Raw genomic sequence first — 22,206 nt, 5'->3', positions numbered from 1 at the left:
AATTTAGAAGGAAAACAATACCTGGATCATACCAGGGTGATCCCTGGGATTATTTCCTGGCCAAGGAGAGCCATCCATCATCCAACCTTCTCGAGGCTTGTCCCAAGTTTTGGCAACTAAAGCATTTATTTTTACCTTAAATTCTCCGTATGCCCGCTATGAAACAAAGCAGCTCATCTTAGAGGTTAGCGAATAAGCATCTTGGATGAAACATATACTTAGGGTATTTTAAATTGGATACTCAGGATGTAATGCTTTAAGCAACCTAATGCTTAAACCTTAAACCATGGTAATCTTGAGACGTCAAGATGAGATACAAATATGTAGTTTCTATATGATTGCTAGTTTTTTCAGTGTCTTCTATTTTTTCTAATCTAAGTCAAAAAGACAAGGTGCCTTGAATATTAAGGATTGCATATTAGAAAATAGAGTAAATTACATGTACATTCCTTAAGTTTTCAAACTTTATTTACATCTCTAAAACTTATTGTAATTACAAGCACCTCCCTATGCCTATTCCACCCTTATTAATAAAACATATTACCCTCGTTGAATCTTCTATAAGTTAGAACAGAATTGGAAAAAATACATAAAAATGATCAATGAATACTCTACAACCCTCCCCTATTCTCATTTTTCCCCCTCTTTTTCTTTCTTTTTTTTCTTCTTGAAAGTCGAAACAACTTTGAGGGTGCAAAGGGCAATTTGAAAATTTTGAAAATACAGCGAGCTGAACCATAAACTTATTCTAATAATAGAGAGGCATTTAATAGATAATTTGAAACACAGGGGTGTAAATGTATTAGAATAAATCAGAGGAGATGTAAATGTTTCTCTAAAAAATTAAAATGAAAATTAATCGTCATCAATTTATGTAAGGACTTTCCTCACCTTCATGTTTCTGCGATCTCTCACAAAAGAGCTTAGCATTCTATCCTCGTAGTAGTTTATCTTCTGGGCAAAGAAGTACTCAGGAGCACGAGGCTCAACGTTGTGCTTCTTACAGAAGGGCACCCACATCGTCGCAAATTCTGCTGTCACTGAGAGGGTTTCAAAAGTCAGCATAGCTGCACCATCGTCGGATACATAACATGAAACCTTCTCAACTGGGTAATCCACCGCTAGTATGGACAACACAGTATTAGCTGTTACAATAGGTGGCTCTTTCTGGGGGTCAACTGTGCTAACAAAGATGTCAATAGGAGCAAGCTGGGATGGCTCTCCTTCCTGGTCATATCTGTAAATCCAAAGCATAGCTAGGTTAAAGAGAAAATTATAATTCAGCATTTACAAACTCTGAGAATAAAAAGGAAAAGATCACACAAGTTAACCTGAGAGCAAGCCTGTCAATGAATGTTTCACGGTTGATAGGACTCCATTTCGGAAACTGATCCAGAAGCCAAGACAAGGCAAACCAAATCTCACACACAACTGATACTAGCCATAATGGGTAAGCATTGGGAACAGGGTTTGTGATACGGTAACGGAAGAAGAAAATCAAAACAAGAAGTCGTAGTACGATCAGAGTGCGATAAAGGATGAGAAGATAAACAGGAATAGGCACCACACAACTCAAAGGTTGACCTTTAGTCTTAGATGGGGGAAGATCAGGAGAATCAGGCACCACGCTATTCAAAGGTTGATCAGTTACATAATCCCTGTAATGCATATATAACCATCAATTATTTACACCGCAACAAAAATTATATACTGGTCTACAACAAAGGCTAGTTTACTTGCTGCATAGTAAGAGCCTTTTTGGTATCAATTCTCGTGCTCATGTTTTGACATTTTTATTTTACTTTTTAGGTGTTTGGTATTTATTTTGAATCCTATTTTTGTTTAAAAGAATAGAAAAGGCCCAAAATCCAAATAAATTCTAGGTCTTTAAAAAAAAATAAAAATTATCTAGGTCAGAATTCATTCTACTCATTTTTGTGCAAACCACTTAAATTCCAAATGTAAATTGGGGTATAATAATAAAAATGCATTTTTTCGGTTTTTGTTTGAAAACCTTATCGTTTAACCTTTTTTCTCACTCCCAACCCTTAATAATTTTTGCTTAGTTTTGATTATCATTTGATACTGTTGAAAACATGGACTGAGGTTTCCTAATTAGAATAAGATTATGTTTCCTAATAAGTTTAGAGTTTTATTTCTATTTGTTTTATATTTTCTTTTCTTACTTAGTATAGGACTTAACTAGGTTGTAACTATGAATACCCTATTGGGGTCTTGTGAATAATATACTTTTAGAGGAGTAATTCCTTACATTACAACATTAGAGCAAAGTTTTATTTTCATCCTACAGAGGTGCTGTAGAAAGTTTTTTGAAGTCGCTATTTACGTGTTTGTTTTCTTTTCGGGTATTCTGAAAATGTATATTGGGTGATTAAGTGCATGTCTAGGAAAAAAAAATTTTGTCTAAGGAATTTGGTATTTAAGTGGACCGGTTGTGTCCCTCCAGTCTTTCCTATAAACATTCCTAGTATACTTTGATTCAACAATATACGAATTGGAGATAACTTAAGAAGATACTTTTCAGATGAATTAGTGGGAGTAATTTTGAAAATATTTCAGGGAATTGTTTTTGCAATTTGCAACAATTTCAGGGATTTTTTCGTAAATTTTGTAAAAGTTCAGGGACTTTTTGAATAATTTATCCTTGTGATGATGGCTGATCCCATATCTCCTTTATTTGGTACATCTGAAGAGTCTCCCATGTCTTCCATTCATAAGGATCGTAAGTTTTCTCCGCTTCAGATAACCATTGTGAAACTTAATGGGATAAATTATCTTAGATGATCTCGTTCAGTTTCCCTCGCTGTTGGTGCTCGTGGTCTTACTAGCCATCTTGATGGGACTTCTACAAAACCTTCCACACCTGGTCTACAACTTTCCAAGTGGTATACAGATGAATGCTTGGTCATGGATTTTCTCATCAACTCTATTGAATCTAACATAGCAGAGAGTTATCTCCTCCTTGATGTAGCAACTTTGTGGAAAGTTACTAAAGATACATACTCTAGAGTTGGCAATGATGCACAGTGCTTTGAAATTAGACAAAAAATCAATCAGTTATAGCAGAAGGACCTTCCTCTTTCTCAGTACTATAACACTCTTCGGGGATATTACTAGACTTTTTAGATTTCTATGGGAAGTTTACAACGAAGAATGCTGAAGATGCTATTGCCTATCAACAATGGGAAGATAAACAGAGAGTTTATAATTTTTTGGCAAGATTGAATATAGAATTTGATCAAATTCGTGCACAGATCCTTTCTAGAGAGCCTTTCCTTTTTCTGGCTCAAGCCTATGCCATGGTAGATACTGAGGACAGTCGAAGGACAGCTATGATACACACTCAAACATCTGATAGATCTACATTGGTAGCTGGTTATGGCAATAATAAATCTAGTTTTGGTAATTTTCGTCCGCCAGTAAAGTGCGAGTATTGTGGAAAAAAGCGTCATACAAAGGACAAGTGTTGGAAGTTGCATGGACATCCAACAAATTCCCGTGGAGGAGGTAGAAATGGAATATAGGGAAACAATCAAACATATGCAAATCAAGCCAATTCTGACACCCTGAGTACTCAGCGCCTCTTTCCTCAAATGAGCTCCAACACCTTCGCCAATTGATGTCCATACTTGACGCATCTTCTCTAGTACCGACTTCCAGTACGAGTATATCCCTGTCATTGATCCCTCTATTGATCCACAAATTCCCACAGGTATTTTTGGTTGTCACAATGTCAATTTGACTTATCCCTCCTGGGTAATCGACTTTGGGGCAACTGACCATAAGACAGGCTCATCTACTTTGTTTCATACTTATTCATCTGTCCCTATTGCTCAAAATGTTCAAACGGCTGATGGGTCTCTCTCCCCTATCTTTGGGAAAAGAACTATTATCTGTTCGCCTTCTCTTACCTTATCTAATGTCATGCATGTTCCTAAGTTTTCGGCTAATCTTTTATCTATAGTAGCCTTACTTGTGATATGAACTGCAAAATAATTTTCTTTCCTTCTCATTTTGTGTTTCAGGGCTTGGAAACAGGGCTTATGATTGGTAGTGGTAGACAGAAAGGGGGGCTCTACTTAATGGATGGGTCCCCATCAGCTCTTTCTATGGTCTCTAATTCGACCTCCCTTACACTTTTTACCTTTTTACAATGGCATAGTCGTCTTGGCCACGTTCCTTTACCTATTTTGTCCAAATTATTTTCTGGTCTAATTAAAAGGTGTAATTTGAATGATTTTATTGTGAGGCATGCATTTTGGCCAAATAGATCAGGCATGTTTACCCTATTCCAGATAATTGTTGTAAAATTCATTTTTTAGTCATTCACTCTAATGTGTGGGGTCCTTCTTGGACCATGTATGTATCTAGTCATAGATGGTTTGTTACCTTTATTGACTGTTGTACTAGGACCACATGGGTTTACTCACTTCACCAAAAAAGTGACGTTTTCTCATGCTTACAAAATTTTCATAATATGATTAGGACTCAGTTTGGGGTGACAGTCAAAATCCTTCGTACGGATAACGGGACTGAGTACTTCGGTGGCGCATTCCCTTCCTACTTAGCAAACCATGGCATCATACACCAAACTAGTTGCTTTGACACTCCTCCTCAAAATGGGGTTGCCGAACGCAAGAATAGACATCTACTTGAGGTAGCATGTTTCCTCATGTTTTCTATGCATGTGCCTCTTCGGTTTTGAAGTGAAGCCATTCTTACTGCGGCATATCTAATTAACCAAATGCCTTCCTGAGTCTTAAACCAACGTTGTCCCCTTGAGGTTCTTTTAGGTACAGTAGTTTTTACAATCTCACCTAAGGTTTTTGGATGTGTTGCCTTTGTCCGGAACCACCATGTTCATGGAAAGTTAGATCCTTGTGTGTTAAAGTGCATTTTCTTGGGTTATCCTCCTACACAGAAGGGGTATAAGTGTTATCATCCTAGTTTTCGTTGTTTTGTCGTCTCTATGGATGTTGTGTTCCAAGAACAAATTCCTTTTTTCCCCTACACCTTTTCAGGGGGAGAGTTTTAGTGAAGAGGTTCCAGTGTTGATTCCTCCTTTTGATATTTCTCCTGAGATTCCTTCAGATGATCCTCCCTCCTTTGGAATATGGAATGACCGGACAGGAACAGTTGGTGGATGATATACAAGGGGAGACTAGACCTTTGAAGACCTATAAAAAAAAGCAACAAGTGACCCTTCTTCTAATCTTACTTTGGAAAGTACCAATTGCATTAAGAAAGCAGCCTCGAACTCGCACCAAACATCCTATTTCCAATTATGTTTCATATCAATCTCTATCTCTAGCATTTCAAAGTTTTATTTCCTCTCTCTACTTCTATTCCTAACACTTGGCAGGAGGCATTATCTCACTCAAACTAGAAAGAAGCTATGGATGAGGAAATGCAAGCTTTGGGAAAAAGAAAAGAAAAACAAAACGTGGGACTTGGTGACTTTGCCCATAGGAAAACAGACTGTTGGGTGCAAATGGGTGTTTCTGATCAAGTACAAGGTAGATGGGATTGTTGAAAGGTACAAGGCAAGATTGATGGCCAAAGGTTTCACTCAGACTTATGGCATTGACTACCAAGAGACATTTGCTCCTGTTGCCAAGATGAACACAGTTCGTACTATTATTTCATGTGCAATTAATAAATGGTGGAGTTTACAACAATTAGATGTGGAGAATGCCTTTTTGCATGGAGAACTCCAAGAAGAGGTATGTATGGATATACCACCCGGGTATTCTACTACAGAGACTTATAGGAAAGTGTGCAAGTTAAAGAGGGCTTTATATGGGTTGAAGCAATCTCCAAGAGCGTGGTTTGGAAGGTTCCATAAGGCAATGATATCTAATGGCTATAACCAGAGCAATGCAGACCACACTTTGTTTATTAAAAGAGATGGTTACCACACTATTATACTTTTAGTATATGGGGATGATATTGTGATCATAGGCAGTAGTGAGGATGAGATTTCAGCATTAAAGACTTTTTTGGGAACTGAATTTGAGATCAAAGATATGGAAAAACTAAGATATTTCCTAGGTTTAGGGTTGGCATATTCTACTAGAGGTGTATCTTTATCCCAGAGGAAGTATACATTGGATCTTCTTGAGGAAACTGGAATGCTAGGATGTAAGCCTGCTGAGACTCCTATTGAGCCTAACCTACACTTGAAGGCAAAGGAAGGAGAACCAATTGACAAGATAAGATATCAAAAATTAGTGGGAAAGTTCATCTATCTATCTCACACTGGACCTGACATCACAGTTGCAGTTAGTCTTGTTAGCCAGTATATGCATGATCCCTATTCCTCACATTTGGATGCAGTATATCGGATCTTGAGATACTTGAAGAGTACTCCAGGAAAAGGAATTTTAATTTCAACTCATGGACATTTGAAGATTGAGGCATATACAGATGCATATTGGGCAGGATGTCCAAATGATAGGAGGTCTATCTCTGGGTATTGTGTATATGTGGGAGGTAACCTTGTGACTTGGAGAAGCAAGAAACAGGCTGTAGTTGCACGGTCCAGTGCTGAGGCCAAGTTTAGGGCGATTGCTCAAGGCATTTCTGAGGTACTACGGCTTAAATGGCTGCTCAAGAGGTTGGGACAGATTTGGAGGTTCCTATACACTTATACTCAGATAGTAAGTCAGCAATCAACATAGCTCATAACCTAATACAGCATGATAGGACTAAGCATGTGGAGATTGACAAACATTTCATCAAAGAGAAGCTTGAGGCTGGGCTGATCCATATCACCTTTGTTATTTCAAACGAGCAACGGGCTGATGTGCTCACAAAGAGCTTGAGCACGAAGATATTCAATTACATTATGAGCAAGTTAAGCATGATAAATATCTATGCTCAAACTTGAGGGGGAATGTTGAAAACATGGACTGAGGTTTCCTAATTAGAATAGGATTATATTTCTATATTTCATTTTCCTACTTAGTATAGGACTTAACTAGGTTGTAACTATAAATACCCTATTGGGGTCTTGTGAATAATATACTTTTAGATGAGCAATTCGTCACATTACAACAGATACCAAGTTTTTTGATATACCAAAGTTATTTTTCATTTTATAATTTATTCTAGACAGAAGTTACCAAACCATTTTTCAAGTTCTTAAATTCATTTTTTTTAATTGGTAAAATAGAGAATGAGAATTGATACCAAAAAGGCCCTAAATCACCATAAACAAAGAAATTCTGAGTCTTCTATTAATTAACTAGTACTTACATTTGCAATTCATAACTACCAAAATCCATGTATTCCATCTTCCCCTTTCCCTTATTGATGATCATTTTCGTCATATTATGTTCATTTTCGAGTCTTTCGACACTATCATTCAAGTAATCTTGCACAATTGCATAAGAATTCAAGTCCTTTGAACGATCAACAATCCTCTCTGGAAATGTTGTCATTTAGAACAGAATCAAAACATGTACCTATGGAACTGATAGAAACAACAACAAAGTTGTTTAGATAAATAATAAGCCTATACATTCATACCTGGCTGATTGGATTCAACACAAGAAAGTGAGTAGCAATCATTCTCACCATAATCCAAAGAACCTGATGTAATAGCAAGGGTAGATTCGGAGTCAGGGATAGCATTTGATAGATCTTCGGAGACCTGAAAGGTTTATGCATTGTTAAGTTTAAATGAAATCTTACCATTCATTCATTCTCATGAATCAACCATGAACAAAAGGAATTTAAGCACCTTTATTATTATTATTATTATTATTATTATTATTATTATTATTATTATTATTATTATTATTATTATTATTATTATTATTATTATTATTATTATTAGTAGTAGTAGTAGTAGTAGTAGTAGTAGTAGTAGTAGTAGTAGTAGTAGTAGACTAGTTTTTTTTGCCTAATTTTGATGTGGAAGGACAAAGAAATGAGGTCAAACAAAAGACTGGATTGATAATGGAGAAACTCAAAAGTTCAAACAAGAAGAACAACATCCATCTACTCACAAAAGAGGCATAAAACACAGTTTTATAGGGTTCAAAGTAATGCTAAAACAAAGCTAAAATGAAAATAGAAAAATTATGAAAATGACATTGAAAACAATAAAATGCCCAAAAACCCTGCAAAATGACCTCAAAACACGAAGGACACTATCGAATTTCAGCCCATCCCGAGTCTGGAACCCCGAGGTACCCCAGGTGTTACCCCAATTGCATAAATTTTACTACTGCATTATTCAAACTTTGAGAAATCCAATGCGGATTTCATAATAAGAAGGCTATGTGGACATTGGCATCAAGAGGCTTCACAAGCTTAAGTAAATGGGAAGTTTGATTGCTTCAATACAAAATAAGTACTTCATAATTTCATTAGCAATGGTCTCCCCAGACATAGCTCAGCAAAAATATTCATGCTTTATCTAGTTCCATGGCGGCCAGATTCAATCAGGTGACTTATTGTTCAATCTGTCAAGCGAATGTATTTCCTCATTGCCTTGGTGTGTCAAGGACATAACTTGACCTTTTGAAAGAAGGCTAACAAATTTGTATTGATCTTTTGGGAGAAGACTGAAGCTTGTCTTCTCTTTCGAAAGAAGACCAAAACTTATTTCACATTTTGAAAGAAGATTGAAACTTACTAAACCTAAAGAAATTAAAAGTTGGCAATGGCAGAAAGGATAAATTCTGCATTTGCGGAGGCATGAGTTGTGGAGTTGTGTCAAGTGTTGTGTGTACATGTGAAGAAGGGGGGAACCTATTCATTCTAATCTGGGTTTTGATGAAACGTTGTTAAGGAATCTGCAAATGCACTTGTTGTTCTTACAATACTTCTTGAGAGCTGAAACGTACCAAAGGTACTTTCTTTAAGGTATTTAGACACCTTTGGTACTTTCTTTAAGGTATTTAGACACCCCGATTTGTGCAATATGGGTTCTACAGTGTCTTCACCCCAAGTCCCAAGTCATATAGATTTATTAATATTAATATATACCTATATAATCATGGTAGGGTCACAACAAGATTCAGGCTCGGTTCGTGTCACACAATTTAATAATACATGGGCCCTTACTATATATAAACCATATAATCAGATCCTCTCAACCCGATGTGGGACTAAATAAAACCATGGATGAAAGACATGATTAAAACAGATATTTATATAAAATAATATTAATAAGTTTTAAACTTATTTACAACAGGTTCCAGCCAAATTTTGACCTTGCAACCAACTCACCTTTTCCCTTGGAGCAAAGCCATTAGCTGCCTTGTTGATGGTGTGAACTCAACCAAATTCCGTATCCCTTAGAGCAACTTTGATAACCACTCAGCCAACGGTACCAAAAATCGATCTCCTTATCCCTTTGGGCTACATAATATCCATTTGATCAATTACCCATATTTGGAACCAAGTTCTCTTAACCGGCTCATGGTCCATTTCTAAGTTAATCAGGATTAGCCTCCAAACATTGCCCATCATCATTCAAATGATGTAATCAACTGACTCTAGTTCGAAAAGGGGATGCTCTTAAAATGTTAGGGTATTCAAAGGACTCTTATATTCCCCAAAATTCTTTTGTATTTTAAGATTCAAAATTGGAGTGTTGCCAAGTATCAATAATGATTGGTATTGCATTGGACACCTTATCCTCCCTCCTTTTTAATCTTCGCCGATCAAAAGTTAACTGTCACTTTTCTACTACTCACAAACTTAGCCTACTCATTCTACTATTCATCTTCTTTGTTCTTCTATACTCTGCAACTGCATCCTGCACCAACAATGGCCGGTCAATCGTAATCATCATCCAATATAGAATTGGATCTACTCAAAACAAGATCTATTCATCAGTCTTCGTTTGTTACTATAGAGGTATTAGCTAGAACTGATTCTAGCATACCTATAGATCCCTTCTCTGCAAGATTTTATTGTCATTAGCATGAAGCCCTACGAGTTCATACCACTCCTCCAATCTCCTTCAAGTCTTAAACACCCCTATGTCATTTTTGGCCTCAAAGGCTTCCCACTTGGCGTGAATCGTGATTGGGTTCTGTAAAACTAAATCAATGAAATGAAGAGTTCTAGATCATTTACCTTAGTGATATTTTGCAATGAATTAGACACTATAGGTACAACTTTGCATTCCCTTTCCCTTCTTTCAACTTGTGAACTCTATAGGTTATTTCCACGCTTCCAAATCAGCGAACCACAGTGATGGAGGTTCAGGATTAGCCTGGAGAATCCATAGAGCATGGGAATATTCTAAATCATGTGTATTTCTATTTGGTTTTCCATCCCTCTATTTATAATGTTTTCCCTCAACCCTAACTCCTTAATTAGGGTTTTCCTTAGACTCATCGTAGGGAGGGAATATTAGAGTCCTGTTTAGACTCAATTAAATAGGAGTAGTCATCTTAGACTACATAACCATCTTGCCGCCACCTATGACGCAAATTGTAGTGGGATCCACCCACTATTATTAACATCTCCCACTTGCCACAAGGTGGTGGAGTTATCCAAATGCTATCATCAACTATAATCCTTTCAATGCGGAAATGGAGCGTGCGACCTAAGAGACGTATCTAGGGTAGGAGTGCTATATCAAGTCTCCATCTAACCAACATAGGACATCACATGAAAATTATCTCATTATACCCTAAACAATTTAATTATACTCAGTTCCACATTCTCGATCCCTTATAGTGAGCAATGTGAACTATCCTCATATGATGTACTCATGACTTTGTCAAATGACAAGTCGCCCGAGCAATGAGTCACATCACTGATGGGTATAGAATGAAAAGTTCTCCCATAGCCCTCATGCCATTTGGATTATCCCCAATTGCTTTCCCAGTCTTGCCCTACGAGACCGCATCATCCATAATCCTAAGGAACAAGCTAAAGTAGCATCATTGGGTCGTGGCATAGTCTAATGTTAAAGGGTACAAGTAGGATCAACAAAATGTAATCATGATGGCTCACACAGTGTGACGGCAGGGTTCCATTCAATCACTCTCATCATCAGTCAACTTCAGCACATGCAACAAACATGCATGCTATAGCGTAACTCCCACTAATATGGGCATGTCACAAAAGAAAAATTACGCCATACGAATCTTGGTTCAGTCACTATCTAAAGTGCAACCTGATTCTTCTACAATCAATCACACAATGACCAATTATAAAAGATTCACATTCGGCTACAATCTAGGCAACACAAAAGTGTGATGATTCTATGTTCGACCACTGAGGTCTCATCTTAGTTCCAACTAAGGCGCCTAACATTGGTTTGAAAGCCCCCTAAAGCCTTACAAACCCTTAGGCTCATCTTGCTTGCTATCTACAATCACCAGGGTGAATTACCCGTGTGAGTGGGTCAATTCCATGCTTGGTGACATCTTTATAAAATAGACTAACTCACTGCACCACATCATCTACATGTGAGAATAGGCTAAGACTTCTCAAAATTCTTCTAAGCCATAACTGCCTTTTGAACAGTAGTTGAGCATGCAACATACTCAACCTCCATCGTGGACAAAGCAATGCATGTTTGCTTCTTGCTGCTCCAAGTAACAGTTCCATCTCCAAGGACAAAAACATAACCTGAGGTAGACTTTTCGCTCATCCTGATCACTACCCCAGTCAGCATCACTACAACCTCTCAACCTCAAATCTGAACCACTATATGTGAGCATGAGATTTGTCGTCCCACGAAGGTAACGGAAAAGCCTTTTTATTGCTGCCAATGGGTAAGTCCTGGGTTACTGACCATCCCAATAGCATAGTAGATATCTGGGCACGTGCAAATCATCGCGTACATCAGACTACCAACGGCAGAAGCATAGGGTACCCTTGACATTTGATTTTTCTTTTCTTCATTCTTAGGGCATTTATCTAGGTTCAGTCTGCACATTTTGTCCATTGGTGTGTCAATGGGCTTAGAATTTTGCATGTGGAATCATTTAAGGACTTTATCTAAGTAAATTTGTTGAGACAAACTAAGAAAGTTCTTTGAGCGATTCCTCACTATCTTGATGTCTAACACAAAGTTGGCTTCGCCCATGTCCTTCATCTCAAATGTGAAGGACAACCACTCTTTAGTGGCAACAATCATGTCAATGTCATTCCCTGCTAAAAGGATATCATCGACATATAAAGAGAGAATTAAGAATCCTTTCTTGAACCGTTTTATATATACACACAATGATCTTTTTAAATGACATCAAAGCCATTCGAAGTTATGGCATGATGAAATCTAAAATACCATTGTATGCACGCTTGTTTGAGGCCATATATGGAACATTTAAGGCGACAAACTTTGTGCTTATGTCCATTGGACTCAATCCCACTGGTTGATCCATCTAGATCTCTTCGTCCAGTTCTCCGTTGAGAAATGCCGTTTTAACGTCCATTTGAAAGAATTCTAGATCTAATCTTGCCACAATGGACAATATAAGACGAATGGATGCTATCTTCACCACAGGGGAGAATGTCTCATCATAGTCCACACCCTCTCTTTGGGTGTAGCCTTTTGCCACAAGTTGTGCCTTATATTCGTCAATTGATCCATCGGCCTTACGCTTAACCTTAAGAACCCATTTGTTTGAGTTTGTGGTCAATAACCACAATGTTAGGGGTTCAAATCTCACTCTAACAACAGTTTATACCTTTTTTAAAACTGAATTAAAAAAAAAATCTTTCTCAACTTAAATATAAAAAAAAAAAGTGGCACGTTCTCCACTCTCTCTCTCTCTCTCTCTCTCTCTCTCTCTCTGAGGAGACTCTTCTCCTGTTTTATCTTTCTCCTTTTTTTTTATTAAAACTAAATAAATAAAAATAAAAATAAAAAAAGCTCAAAAAATCACGTTCTGGAAACATGATGCCTTCATGTTCATGTGAAGTCCAAAGAAAAAACAATTCTTTCAAACACCGAACACAGGGAGGTGACCCTTTTTTTTAAATCTTAAAAAAAAAACGTTAAGCACAGCCGTCATCAAGAACACCCCCCTTTTTATTTTAATCATTATAAAAAAAAAATTTAAAAAAAAGTAGAAAAAACTCTTCTACTAAAGGAAAAAAAAAACTCCTCAAGCAATTGATTAAGGATTGAATTTGACACTCATTAATGTCAATGGATCCTATCAACCAAGACCATAAAACTAGCCGTTGCCAGCGACCCTAACCCCAATCTGGCTCTGATAATAATGTAAAACTAAATCAATGAAAGGAAGAGTTCTAGATCCTTTACCTTAGTGATTTCTACAATGAATCTAGACAGTGGAGGTGCCTCTTTGCATTCTCTCTCTTCTTTCAACTTGTGAACTCTATAGGTTATTTCCACGCTTCCAAATTGGTGAACCACAATGATGGAGGTTTAGGATTAGCTTGGAGAATTCGTAGAGCATGGGAGAATATTCTAAATCATGTGTATTTATGTTCGATTTTTCCATCCCTCTATTTATAATGTTTTCCCTCAACCCTAATTCCTTAATTGGGGTTTTCCATACACTCATCTTAGGGAGGGAATATTAGAGTCCTGTTTAGACTCAATTAAATAGAGGAGTAGTCATCTTAGACTACATAACTATCTTGCTGCCACTTATGGTGCAAAATTGTAGTGGGACCCAACCACTATTATTAACAGGTTCTTTGCATCTAAGATAGTGCATCAGTTCAGTTTTGGGAATGACAAAGAATAAAGTATTCCATCGCCCTATGTATGTCCCTATTGGTATCTGCTCTTAGCTTTTGGTCTCATTTGACCCAAACCTTTCGTTTTCAATTTGGTATGCTTACTCCCACCCTAGTAGGCATGGGAGCCCTTCTATGGTCACATTCTTCTAGATAGGAATTCAATGGTGCCTTTGAAAGCTTAGACCATGAGTATAGCCTGGAGTTAACTAAGAAATCTAGTTACCATCTCTACTTGACCAAGTTCTGCTAAATAGAACATTTGATCATAAAGTCTACCTTAAGTTAGTCAAAGCCTATCTTAGGTTAGCCAATTCTGTAATCGATGGTCAACTTGTTGAACTAGCTACTTTTGTTGTTGACTCTATACTGGGGCTATAACAAAGTAGTTGGCTCTAACTTTTCTTAGAGTGGAGAGGCCCCATTTGGCTCCTCCAATTGTGACCTCGAGCCCCCTTGAATGAAATTTATCTTGTTTCTAGGACAGCTCCTTGTGCAATTTCCATATTCCTCTTTGTTCATGAACCCCCTTTAGCTTCTACACATTATTGTTTCCAAGCCTTTGGTCGCCTTTTCTCTAATTAACATGCTATCTCCATTCTCCTTTACCAACAACGTTAGATTCCAGCATGGATACATGCTGTTATGATTGTGCATGACAGAGATTGGTCTCTCTGGGCTCACTTTTTGACTGGCCAAGCCTTATACTTTGACATTACTCTCGAGAGGTTGAAGAACAAAATGTGTAACAATGAGGTCTACAACCCTCAAATGGTTGCTAAACAATTTGATCAGTGCCAACAAATGCCCTTTCATGACTTCATGTTATTATTCTCGCTCCTTCGGTCAATTGGAATGTCAGAAGCTCCGAATCATGGACAAAATTCACCAAGTAACCTATTACGGATGTTTGGCTCAGACCTTTGGACCCAGGTGAACCAATTAAACCAACACTGTTGCTTGGTCCCAATTCTTTAAACCCAGGTTCGTTGGCCTTAGAGAGTATTTCTCGATAAGGCACTTCTCAACAGAGAAGGCTGTTGAGGAGAGCGCCTTCTAGTGATAGCTAGCTGTCCCGAAAAACTTCTAGGCAACCTCTCAGAAGCTACCTGATGAATTACTTATCAGATAAAGTAATTTTGCCAGAAAACTCTGTGCATATCTCTCAAATGTCAATTGCCGCATTAATTTCAGCATTGAATGCACTGAGTTTCATTAAATGAGCATTGACAACTAGGAAGCTTCTTATTTGCCCGCCACTTACTCAAGTACCACATCCTTCCATTTTGTCTACCAAAAGGTGTTCCTACTGTCACATCAACGTCTTGATGACTTGACCTCATTACTCGGTGAGATTATGTACAGCTGTGAAAGCTTCTTGGGGAAGATTGAGGTTTAGCTTGCTGATCAAGCCATGCCCTCGTGATAATCGCCACCCTTCTTTCGGAATCCATTGATATGATGGTTGAACAACATCTTCACTATCACTGAGGTATGAGGAGAATAAATGTATGAGCCCTCAATAAAAAGAGTAAGTCCTTCAAGAATATTGACTATGGTTCATAATTCTCAGACAAACAACCAAAGAAGACATTCTCTTTGTCTTCAGAGAGCATTTACTTCATCTTGTGAGAATTTATGTTCAACAGGATTTGACCTAATCATTGGATGTGGCTTCTCATCCTCGGAGGCAGGCCACTCTCACTTTCCTGGTTTCTTACAAGAACCACGGACTAGGTTCACCCTACGAAAGAACCAAGTGGGGCGAAATCAGATTTTGGAACAACATAACCTAACTAAAGACCCTTGTGCTTTCTAAGTTTCGAGAGATCAACTTGTGTCTTCATCGAATTGCTAGCCCCACATTTTCATAGAGTGATCAAACTACTTTGTTGTCACAACTGTCCTAGACCAATATTCATCATTTTCATCGTGGTGGTCATCATTTTCTAGTAGACCAATATTCCTTTTGGTCCAAGTTGTCCTTGCTGGTTCTCTCACATAAGCAAACTAGGATTTGCTTAGTGCAGTCTTAGTGTGAATTAGGTTTTTCTCTTTCTTAATTCAGTTCAATTGTGAAGTCCTAGTTTTACTCTAAGTAGTGAAGAAGCATAATCTAGAAGGGTATTGATCATTATAAAGTAATTAAATAATTATTATATTCATTTTCTACGTAAATTAATTATTTATAGAAACAACCCTAGTGCCTGAAACTTATTACTACGAACCCCTTAAGGTCTTTTTTAAGCTGATTTAGGAAGCCCAAGTGCACATAATCAATTTTCAAGAGATCAGGTTAGAATTGTATTAAGTTAATATTTTTCAAGAGATCAGAGTGACATATTTTTATTTTTATTAGTCCAGCGGAATCAGCTGTATACTATATATATGAATAAATATAACTATTTATGCAAATAATTAATAATAATAATAATACATGGAACACTTCTCACAATATTGAATTATAAATATGAGTTTATTAAACCAAAGAATAACTACGTAATTACATTTAAAAATGAATTTGTTGGACACACATATCCATCACAGTTTGGACCGTTAGATCATGTAGGTGAATGACCAAACAATCAAATTTGAATGTGAGTAGTGGTATCTGTACAATGAAGCAATTGCACTACAGAGTCATGATTGAATTGTATAGGTACCACAATGTTGATTAAATGAATCGTCTAGTTTAAATTACAAGTTATAAGAAATTTCATAACTACTCTGTGTAGGCTTTGTTTGTGTATAATATAGCTAGTAGATCAACTTTTGTTGGGCTATTTTGTTTCCTAGGCGATGATTCATCAGAACCCTACTACATCTAATAGTGGAGGCAAATTTTTTTCCTATTAACAGAATTAAAAGTTCCAACCTCTCTCTTTCCTTTGTGTTGTTTCAATATTCTCCCTCAAAGCGTCCCCCATCCACAATTTCACTTTATTCTTGGGCTCCTCATAGCCAATCTGTTGCATCCTATGACTCTTATGGTGCTAATATTAGCGACATGCTGGAAATGGTAAGGGGATAAGTATTCAAAACATTGGTCATTCTCCCCACCCACCTCTTTCTCGATTCTCTCATCTTCATAATATTTTACATCTTCCTTCAATCTCCAATACCTATTTAGCAATTTGCTAGTGATAATGATGTACATTTTGAATTTCACCCATCTGATCTTCTCATCAAGGATCAAACAACCTGGATGACTCTTCTTTCTACTATGACTTGTTCATTCTATTGATGTGGCTTAAATATCTTTTAGCAGTGGATGTGCCTTTGTCATAGTAATAGCAACCTCTTATATAGAAGCAGCAAGACAAAGGAGGTCTTGGATTTGAATTCTTGTATGTACTCACCTCCCCCTATCCCACTCTCCATCCCTTGGGCCTATGAGCCCCCAGTACTTGTGGCTGGCTAATGATGACAATAAAATAATAATAATAATAATAATAATAATAATAATAATAATAATAATAATAATAATAATAATAATAAATAAATAAATAAATAAATAAATAAAGAGATATAATCCAGTGGTTTGTAGCATCAAAGCCTGGGATAACCCCATGAATAGCTACTCCACTATTTGCTTAAAATGACTTTTTCCTTGTCATGTTAGTCCACATGCCACTTAGGCATCTCAAAGTGAAGTGGGAATGCATGGGGATTTATGCAAAAGATAGAAGAAAATAATAGAAATCCTTAAATACACAAGGCTATGTAGAGACTCAAATAGGTTATTGGCACAAAAAGAAAATGTGAATGCAAATTGCAAATCTACAGACCTCGCTTTTGCATCCCTAAGAACAAGCTAGGGTGAGTTTCTTATTATTCTCATGCATACCAAACTCTGGAATATACATGCCAAATGTTTTTTTTTTTTTTTTTTTTGAAGATACTAAAAATTGATTGGTTTCATTTTTTGCTTATATTACCTATGAACTTCTATAGTGTTTTTCGATGTTATTTGAGTATGGATCCTCAGCCCACATGAAGAGGGAATTTTCAAAAGCACGTGGTTGGACTATGGAAATGTGTTTAATCTCAAAACAAGAGTTTTTTTAGTAAATGTTGTTAAGTTCTATTATAGCTAATTCTGGAAATGTATTTAATCTCAAAACAATATCTTTTTTTTTAGTAAATGGTGATTAACGGTGTTAAGTTCTATATAGCTAATTTACTTTAAAAAAAAATCTAGATCTTGCTTTGAGATTGGACATGTGTCTAGAATCTAACCATGTGATTTGAAATATTTTCTCTTCATAGGTAAAGGATCTAGAGTCTATTATTCTATTCGTCAATTATACGTTTATTTACATCATAAATGATAAATTAACAGAATGAACAAGCTACAGATAATCTAGGAATGGTCCTAATCAGTGTTTAAGGTAGTGGTGTTAGGTAACACATTAGTTGGAGGATTTTAAGAGACAATTTCATATTATGTTAGATATGTATCCAACAGTGCAAAAACTCATGAAAGTTGTCAAAGTATGCATGAAATTACTTTTTTGGAGAAAGAAACAATATAAATAAGTGATGTATACATGCATAATGCTTAAAATCTAAAATAAAGAATGATTAACCCATGATTTCAAACTAATGTAGATATGTATAACGCATATAAACTAAAATAGGGAATGATGTGTAACAAGACAAAAGAGTTCAAAGATGTGCATGAATGTCTAGCAAATAATCAAGTTTTATGCAGAGCATGCATAGTATTACGTGTATTGAATTACAGTAAAAAAAAAGGGGGGGACTTTAGATGATTAAAAAATTTATTAAGCAAAAGAAAGATAAGGTGTGTGTTGGGGGGGGGGGGGGGGGACAGCGTATAACAGGAAGCAATGGGTAGCACCCCAACTATAAGCAACAAGGTCAAGACTAAAAAATAAAACAAGAAACTAGACATTAAATGCCAATAACAGAGTCTAGACAAGCCCAAGGCTTCGACTATTTCTCTCTTCTTATTGTTATTTGAAGACTGGATATAAAAAATGTAGTCCACATCGAGGTGATCGCGTCCTTTAGTGGAACGGTACTTTTCTTGTGGCCCCGAAGTGGAGGACTAATAGTTTCGGGTTTCAAAGTATTCCCAAGGTCACTAAGAAGCGTCGAAATGGGGCAAGATTAGAGTCAAGAAGAGGGGAAAGGCAAGCTTAGGAGAAGTAAAGAAAGGGTTGGGCTAGCGGGATTAGGGGCCATGCAATAGGAGGAAAGAGGCTAGGGGTAGTAAGAATAGGTCCAACAGGGGCCAAAGAGAAGAAAAAATGGGGGGGGGGGGTGAGAGAAGATGGGGTAGAGAAAGAGGCACCAAATGAGTCCGGATTGGGCCTCACAAAGGCATCAGGTTGCGCAAGGAATTGGTGGCAATAATTGGGCCGAGAAGAGATGACACTTAAGGCACCGTTTGTTTGCAAAGGTGGGGTGGCAAAAAAGGCGTGAAAAAAATAAACGTGTAGGCCACATATCTAATAGGGTGAGGGAGAGGGAAATGAAATGAAGGAATTTTGTAAAAAGTATTAAACGTGAGTCCCATTTTGTTGTTTTCCACATATTTTGTAGGGTTTTGAAAAGACATGGGATGAAGAAATTAGCATGTCACTTCAGCAGACAAGATTCCTTAATTTAAAAAAGCTTGTCTGTCAACTTTCTCACCCAATGAATCAATCAAGCTACACTTTGGGATTTGATGGAAAATTTTGCTTTTTCGAAATTTTTCCACCCCACCTTTTTTCTAGCAAACAAACAATGCCTAAGGGATTCAAAAGGGAGGAGATTGAGGGTTTAAAGGATCGTGAGAGAGAACTAGAAAGAAGGGTTGGAAGGCGAGATCTCGAGCTAGGGTGATGGGGGGAGGGGAGTAAGAATGGAATCTAGAAGGAGAGAGAATCTGCTCGGGAGTAAGAATGATGGCCTATTGGAAGCAAAAGGGAGGGGAGGGGTGATAGCTTCAAGGTGAGATGTGTGAGAGCCATCTTGATCAATGGGATGAAGGATCAGCTACGGGCATTTCATGGACTTCACATGTTGAAGAGCCAAGGAAGGTCACCTACCAAGTAGTTCTTCCATCTGTAGATTTTAGAGTCAAGAAGCCCTAATGGGGAACACCCAACAAAGTTCTAGACCCTAATATCTGCGGGAGCTAGGTGGAAGGAGAGTCAACGGGAGAAAAAGGTCGGGAGGGCGGAGGAACCGGTGAACCAACAAGCTAATAAGACATGATAGAAGCTACATGCCTTCACTAGGAGGCTGCTTGATCACATAGGGGGATCTTCATTAGGCAAACCTGGACCTTCTTGTATGGCTTATATGATAAGAAGGTGTCATGGACCAATGGCTACACGAGTCTGGATACTCTACCCAAGAGGTAGAGGATTATGCTTCTCTCACATCCATTTGTCATGCGTTTAGGAGGGGGTGAATCTGATAAGGTAGATAAGAGGTGGGTTCTCTTCTTAAATAGGTGGTGGAGAAGTGTGAGGGGAGCACAATCCTCAACCCTAGTGGCCCAAAAATCACACTCCATTTAGTTGGGATAAGGTTGCATTTTTAATATTGTCAATCAGAATATATTCAAAATTCTATGGTGCGAATCAATAACATCTTGGTTTCTACCAAAGAAAAATCAATAACAACTGTAGGATAAGTAAGTTTGTACTTTAACGTACATTCCCATCAGTGAGGAGAGTTGGATATTGAGATTCATTTATGAAGGATGGAGATGGATGTTCAGACTTGTCTCCAGAATCCAGAAATTTATCAAGATTTTCTCCCTGCTCCCGCTGAGGCTCTCCATGGACGAATCCATCTTTCATATCGCTGCTAACATCATCGGATTCATCATCTCCCTCCACTGGAGGGCATCCTGAAATATGTATAACCCGAAAACTTAGTACGAGAATGTCAGTTCCAAATCCAATACTGAGTTCTTCATAATATCAATTGGAGATGAATCACAATTTAGAACCAGCAAGAGGAGCAGAAAATGGATATGGAACAACGAAGCTAACCTTTGTGTCTCTTGTACCTGGTATTGCACTGTGGACAAGACTGATGCCCTTCTCGCCGTTCGTACTCATAACAAGGCTGACAAACGGGGAAATCACATTCATAGCAGGCAACAAACACATCGCCAGTAGAAGAAAGCTCAACGTTTTCTCCACAGATCCGACACATTTGGGCACTCCAATAATCCAAGGGCTCGGAGTACTGCTTCAGGGCCTTGAATCGCATCAGCTACAGACAGTCACCGATGACTTAAATATTCATATTACTTCAACAGATAGAAACATATTCATATTACTTCAACAGATAGAAACATAAAACGGATACGTATTTCTGCTCTTGATGCCTTACATCCAAACAAGAAAATTATTGAAATTAAAGAACTAACTAGAGAATTTAACTATGATCAATTACAAATATGCATGCATAAAGAACTCAGAAAACAAAGAATGGTTTGAGAAGAGAACAGACCTTAATGTCTTCCTCTAGAATTACCATCAACTCGTTCCTTATGTACGAACCAGCAACCAATCCTGCATTTGTTTCCACCAATTCGTTCTGTATATGCGAACCAGTAACCAATCCTGCATTTGTTTCCACCAACTCGTTCCCTGTGTGGGAACCAGTATCCGAATCTATTACCACCAACTCGTTCCCTATGTACGAACCAGCAACCAACCCTGCATTTGTTTCCATGGATTCGATGAGTGTGAGTTTTCCTTCTTGTTCCATCGATAAGTTTTGGATGTCGTTTCATGTACTGAAAAGAACACGGGAAGCTCCAGCTAATAGTAATTTTAGTTCGAATCACTCATAATGTGGGTCAATGGCTATAAGCACGCTAATTGGTTTCTTAGCCCAACAAAATCGTTAACTCCCCAACATTTCCTCAGTCTCAGTCAACCTCCCTACCTGAACTTCTTTCTTTCCCTAATTCTTTTTCTTTTTTTTTTTTGGATAAATTACAATTTCTTTGGTAGAAAGAAGAAATATTAAGTATAGAAGAATTTAGGGTAAATATCACTTACCTCCGCTCTTAGCTGGACAAATAGCATTTACACCCCCTCTTAGTTGGATAATATCACTTACCTCCCATTTTACCTAGCAAATATATCAAACACCACCCCTCTGTTAACTTTTTCGGTTAAATTTAACTTTTACTGTTAAATATTTTTCTAAAACCCTAAATTACCCTTGACTAAAAATACTTTTTTTATTTTAAACCCTAAATTACCGTAATCACCCTAACAGTTAAACTATTAAATTACTCTCAATTAAAATAATTATTAAAAACCAAAACACCATAGTTAAAACCTAAATTATCTTTAATTATTAAAAGAACAACATACCCTTTTTTTTAATTCTTTTTTATCAGTTGTAATGATTGTACCTTACTACTCGATGCAGACAGCTTTGATTCCAAAAGGGGTCCTTGGTGAAGTTGAAAAACTAACTCGAGCCTTTATATGGGGCGAGTCC

General features: G+C 37.3%; 1 protein-coding gene across 1 annotated transcript in view; it reads right to left on the bottom strand.

Annotated features, from left to right (window-relative positions):
* The window catches only part of LOC149007456 (putative cellulose synthase A catalytic subunit 1 [UDP-forming]), a 51,629-nt gene extending 30,170 nt beyond the window's left edge, over positions 1 to 21,459 (bottom strand). The window contains exons 1-8 of the mRNA XM_089167069.1: positions 21,199 to 21,459; positions 20,733 to 20,958; positions 20,391 to 20,587; positions 7,552 to 7,675; positions 7,279 to 7,447; positions 1,332 to 1,658; positions 892 to 1,237; positions 22 to 156 (exon numbers count right to left, since the gene is read on the bottom strand). Of these exons, the coding sequence (XP_089023195.1) occupies positions 22 to 156; positions 892 to 1,237; positions 1,332 to 1,658; positions 7,279 to 7,447; positions 7,552 to 7,675; positions 20,391 to 20,587; positions 20,733 to 20,958; positions 21,199 to 21,459 (1,785 nt within the window). The remainder of the gene's footprint in view (positions 1 to 21; positions 157 to 891; positions 1,238 to 1,331; positions 1,659 to 7,278; positions 7,448 to 7,551; positions 7,676 to 20,390; positions 20,588 to 20,732; positions 20,959 to 21,198) is intronic.
* Between the last annotated feature and the right edge of the window lie 747 nt (positions 21,460 to 22,206).

The sequence above is a fragment of the Hakea prostrata genome, chromosome 8 (genome assembly GCF_041222555.1).
Source record: "Hakea prostrata isolate BN-2017 chromosome 8, UWA_Hpros_2, whole genome shotgun sequence".
Lineage (NCBI taxonomy): Eukaryota > Viridiplantae > Streptophyta > Magnoliopsida > Proteales > Proteaceae > Hakea > Hakea prostrata.
The sequence above is the reverse complement of the archived record's forward strand: the minus strand, read 5'-3'. Positions and strand labels throughout refer to the sequence as shown.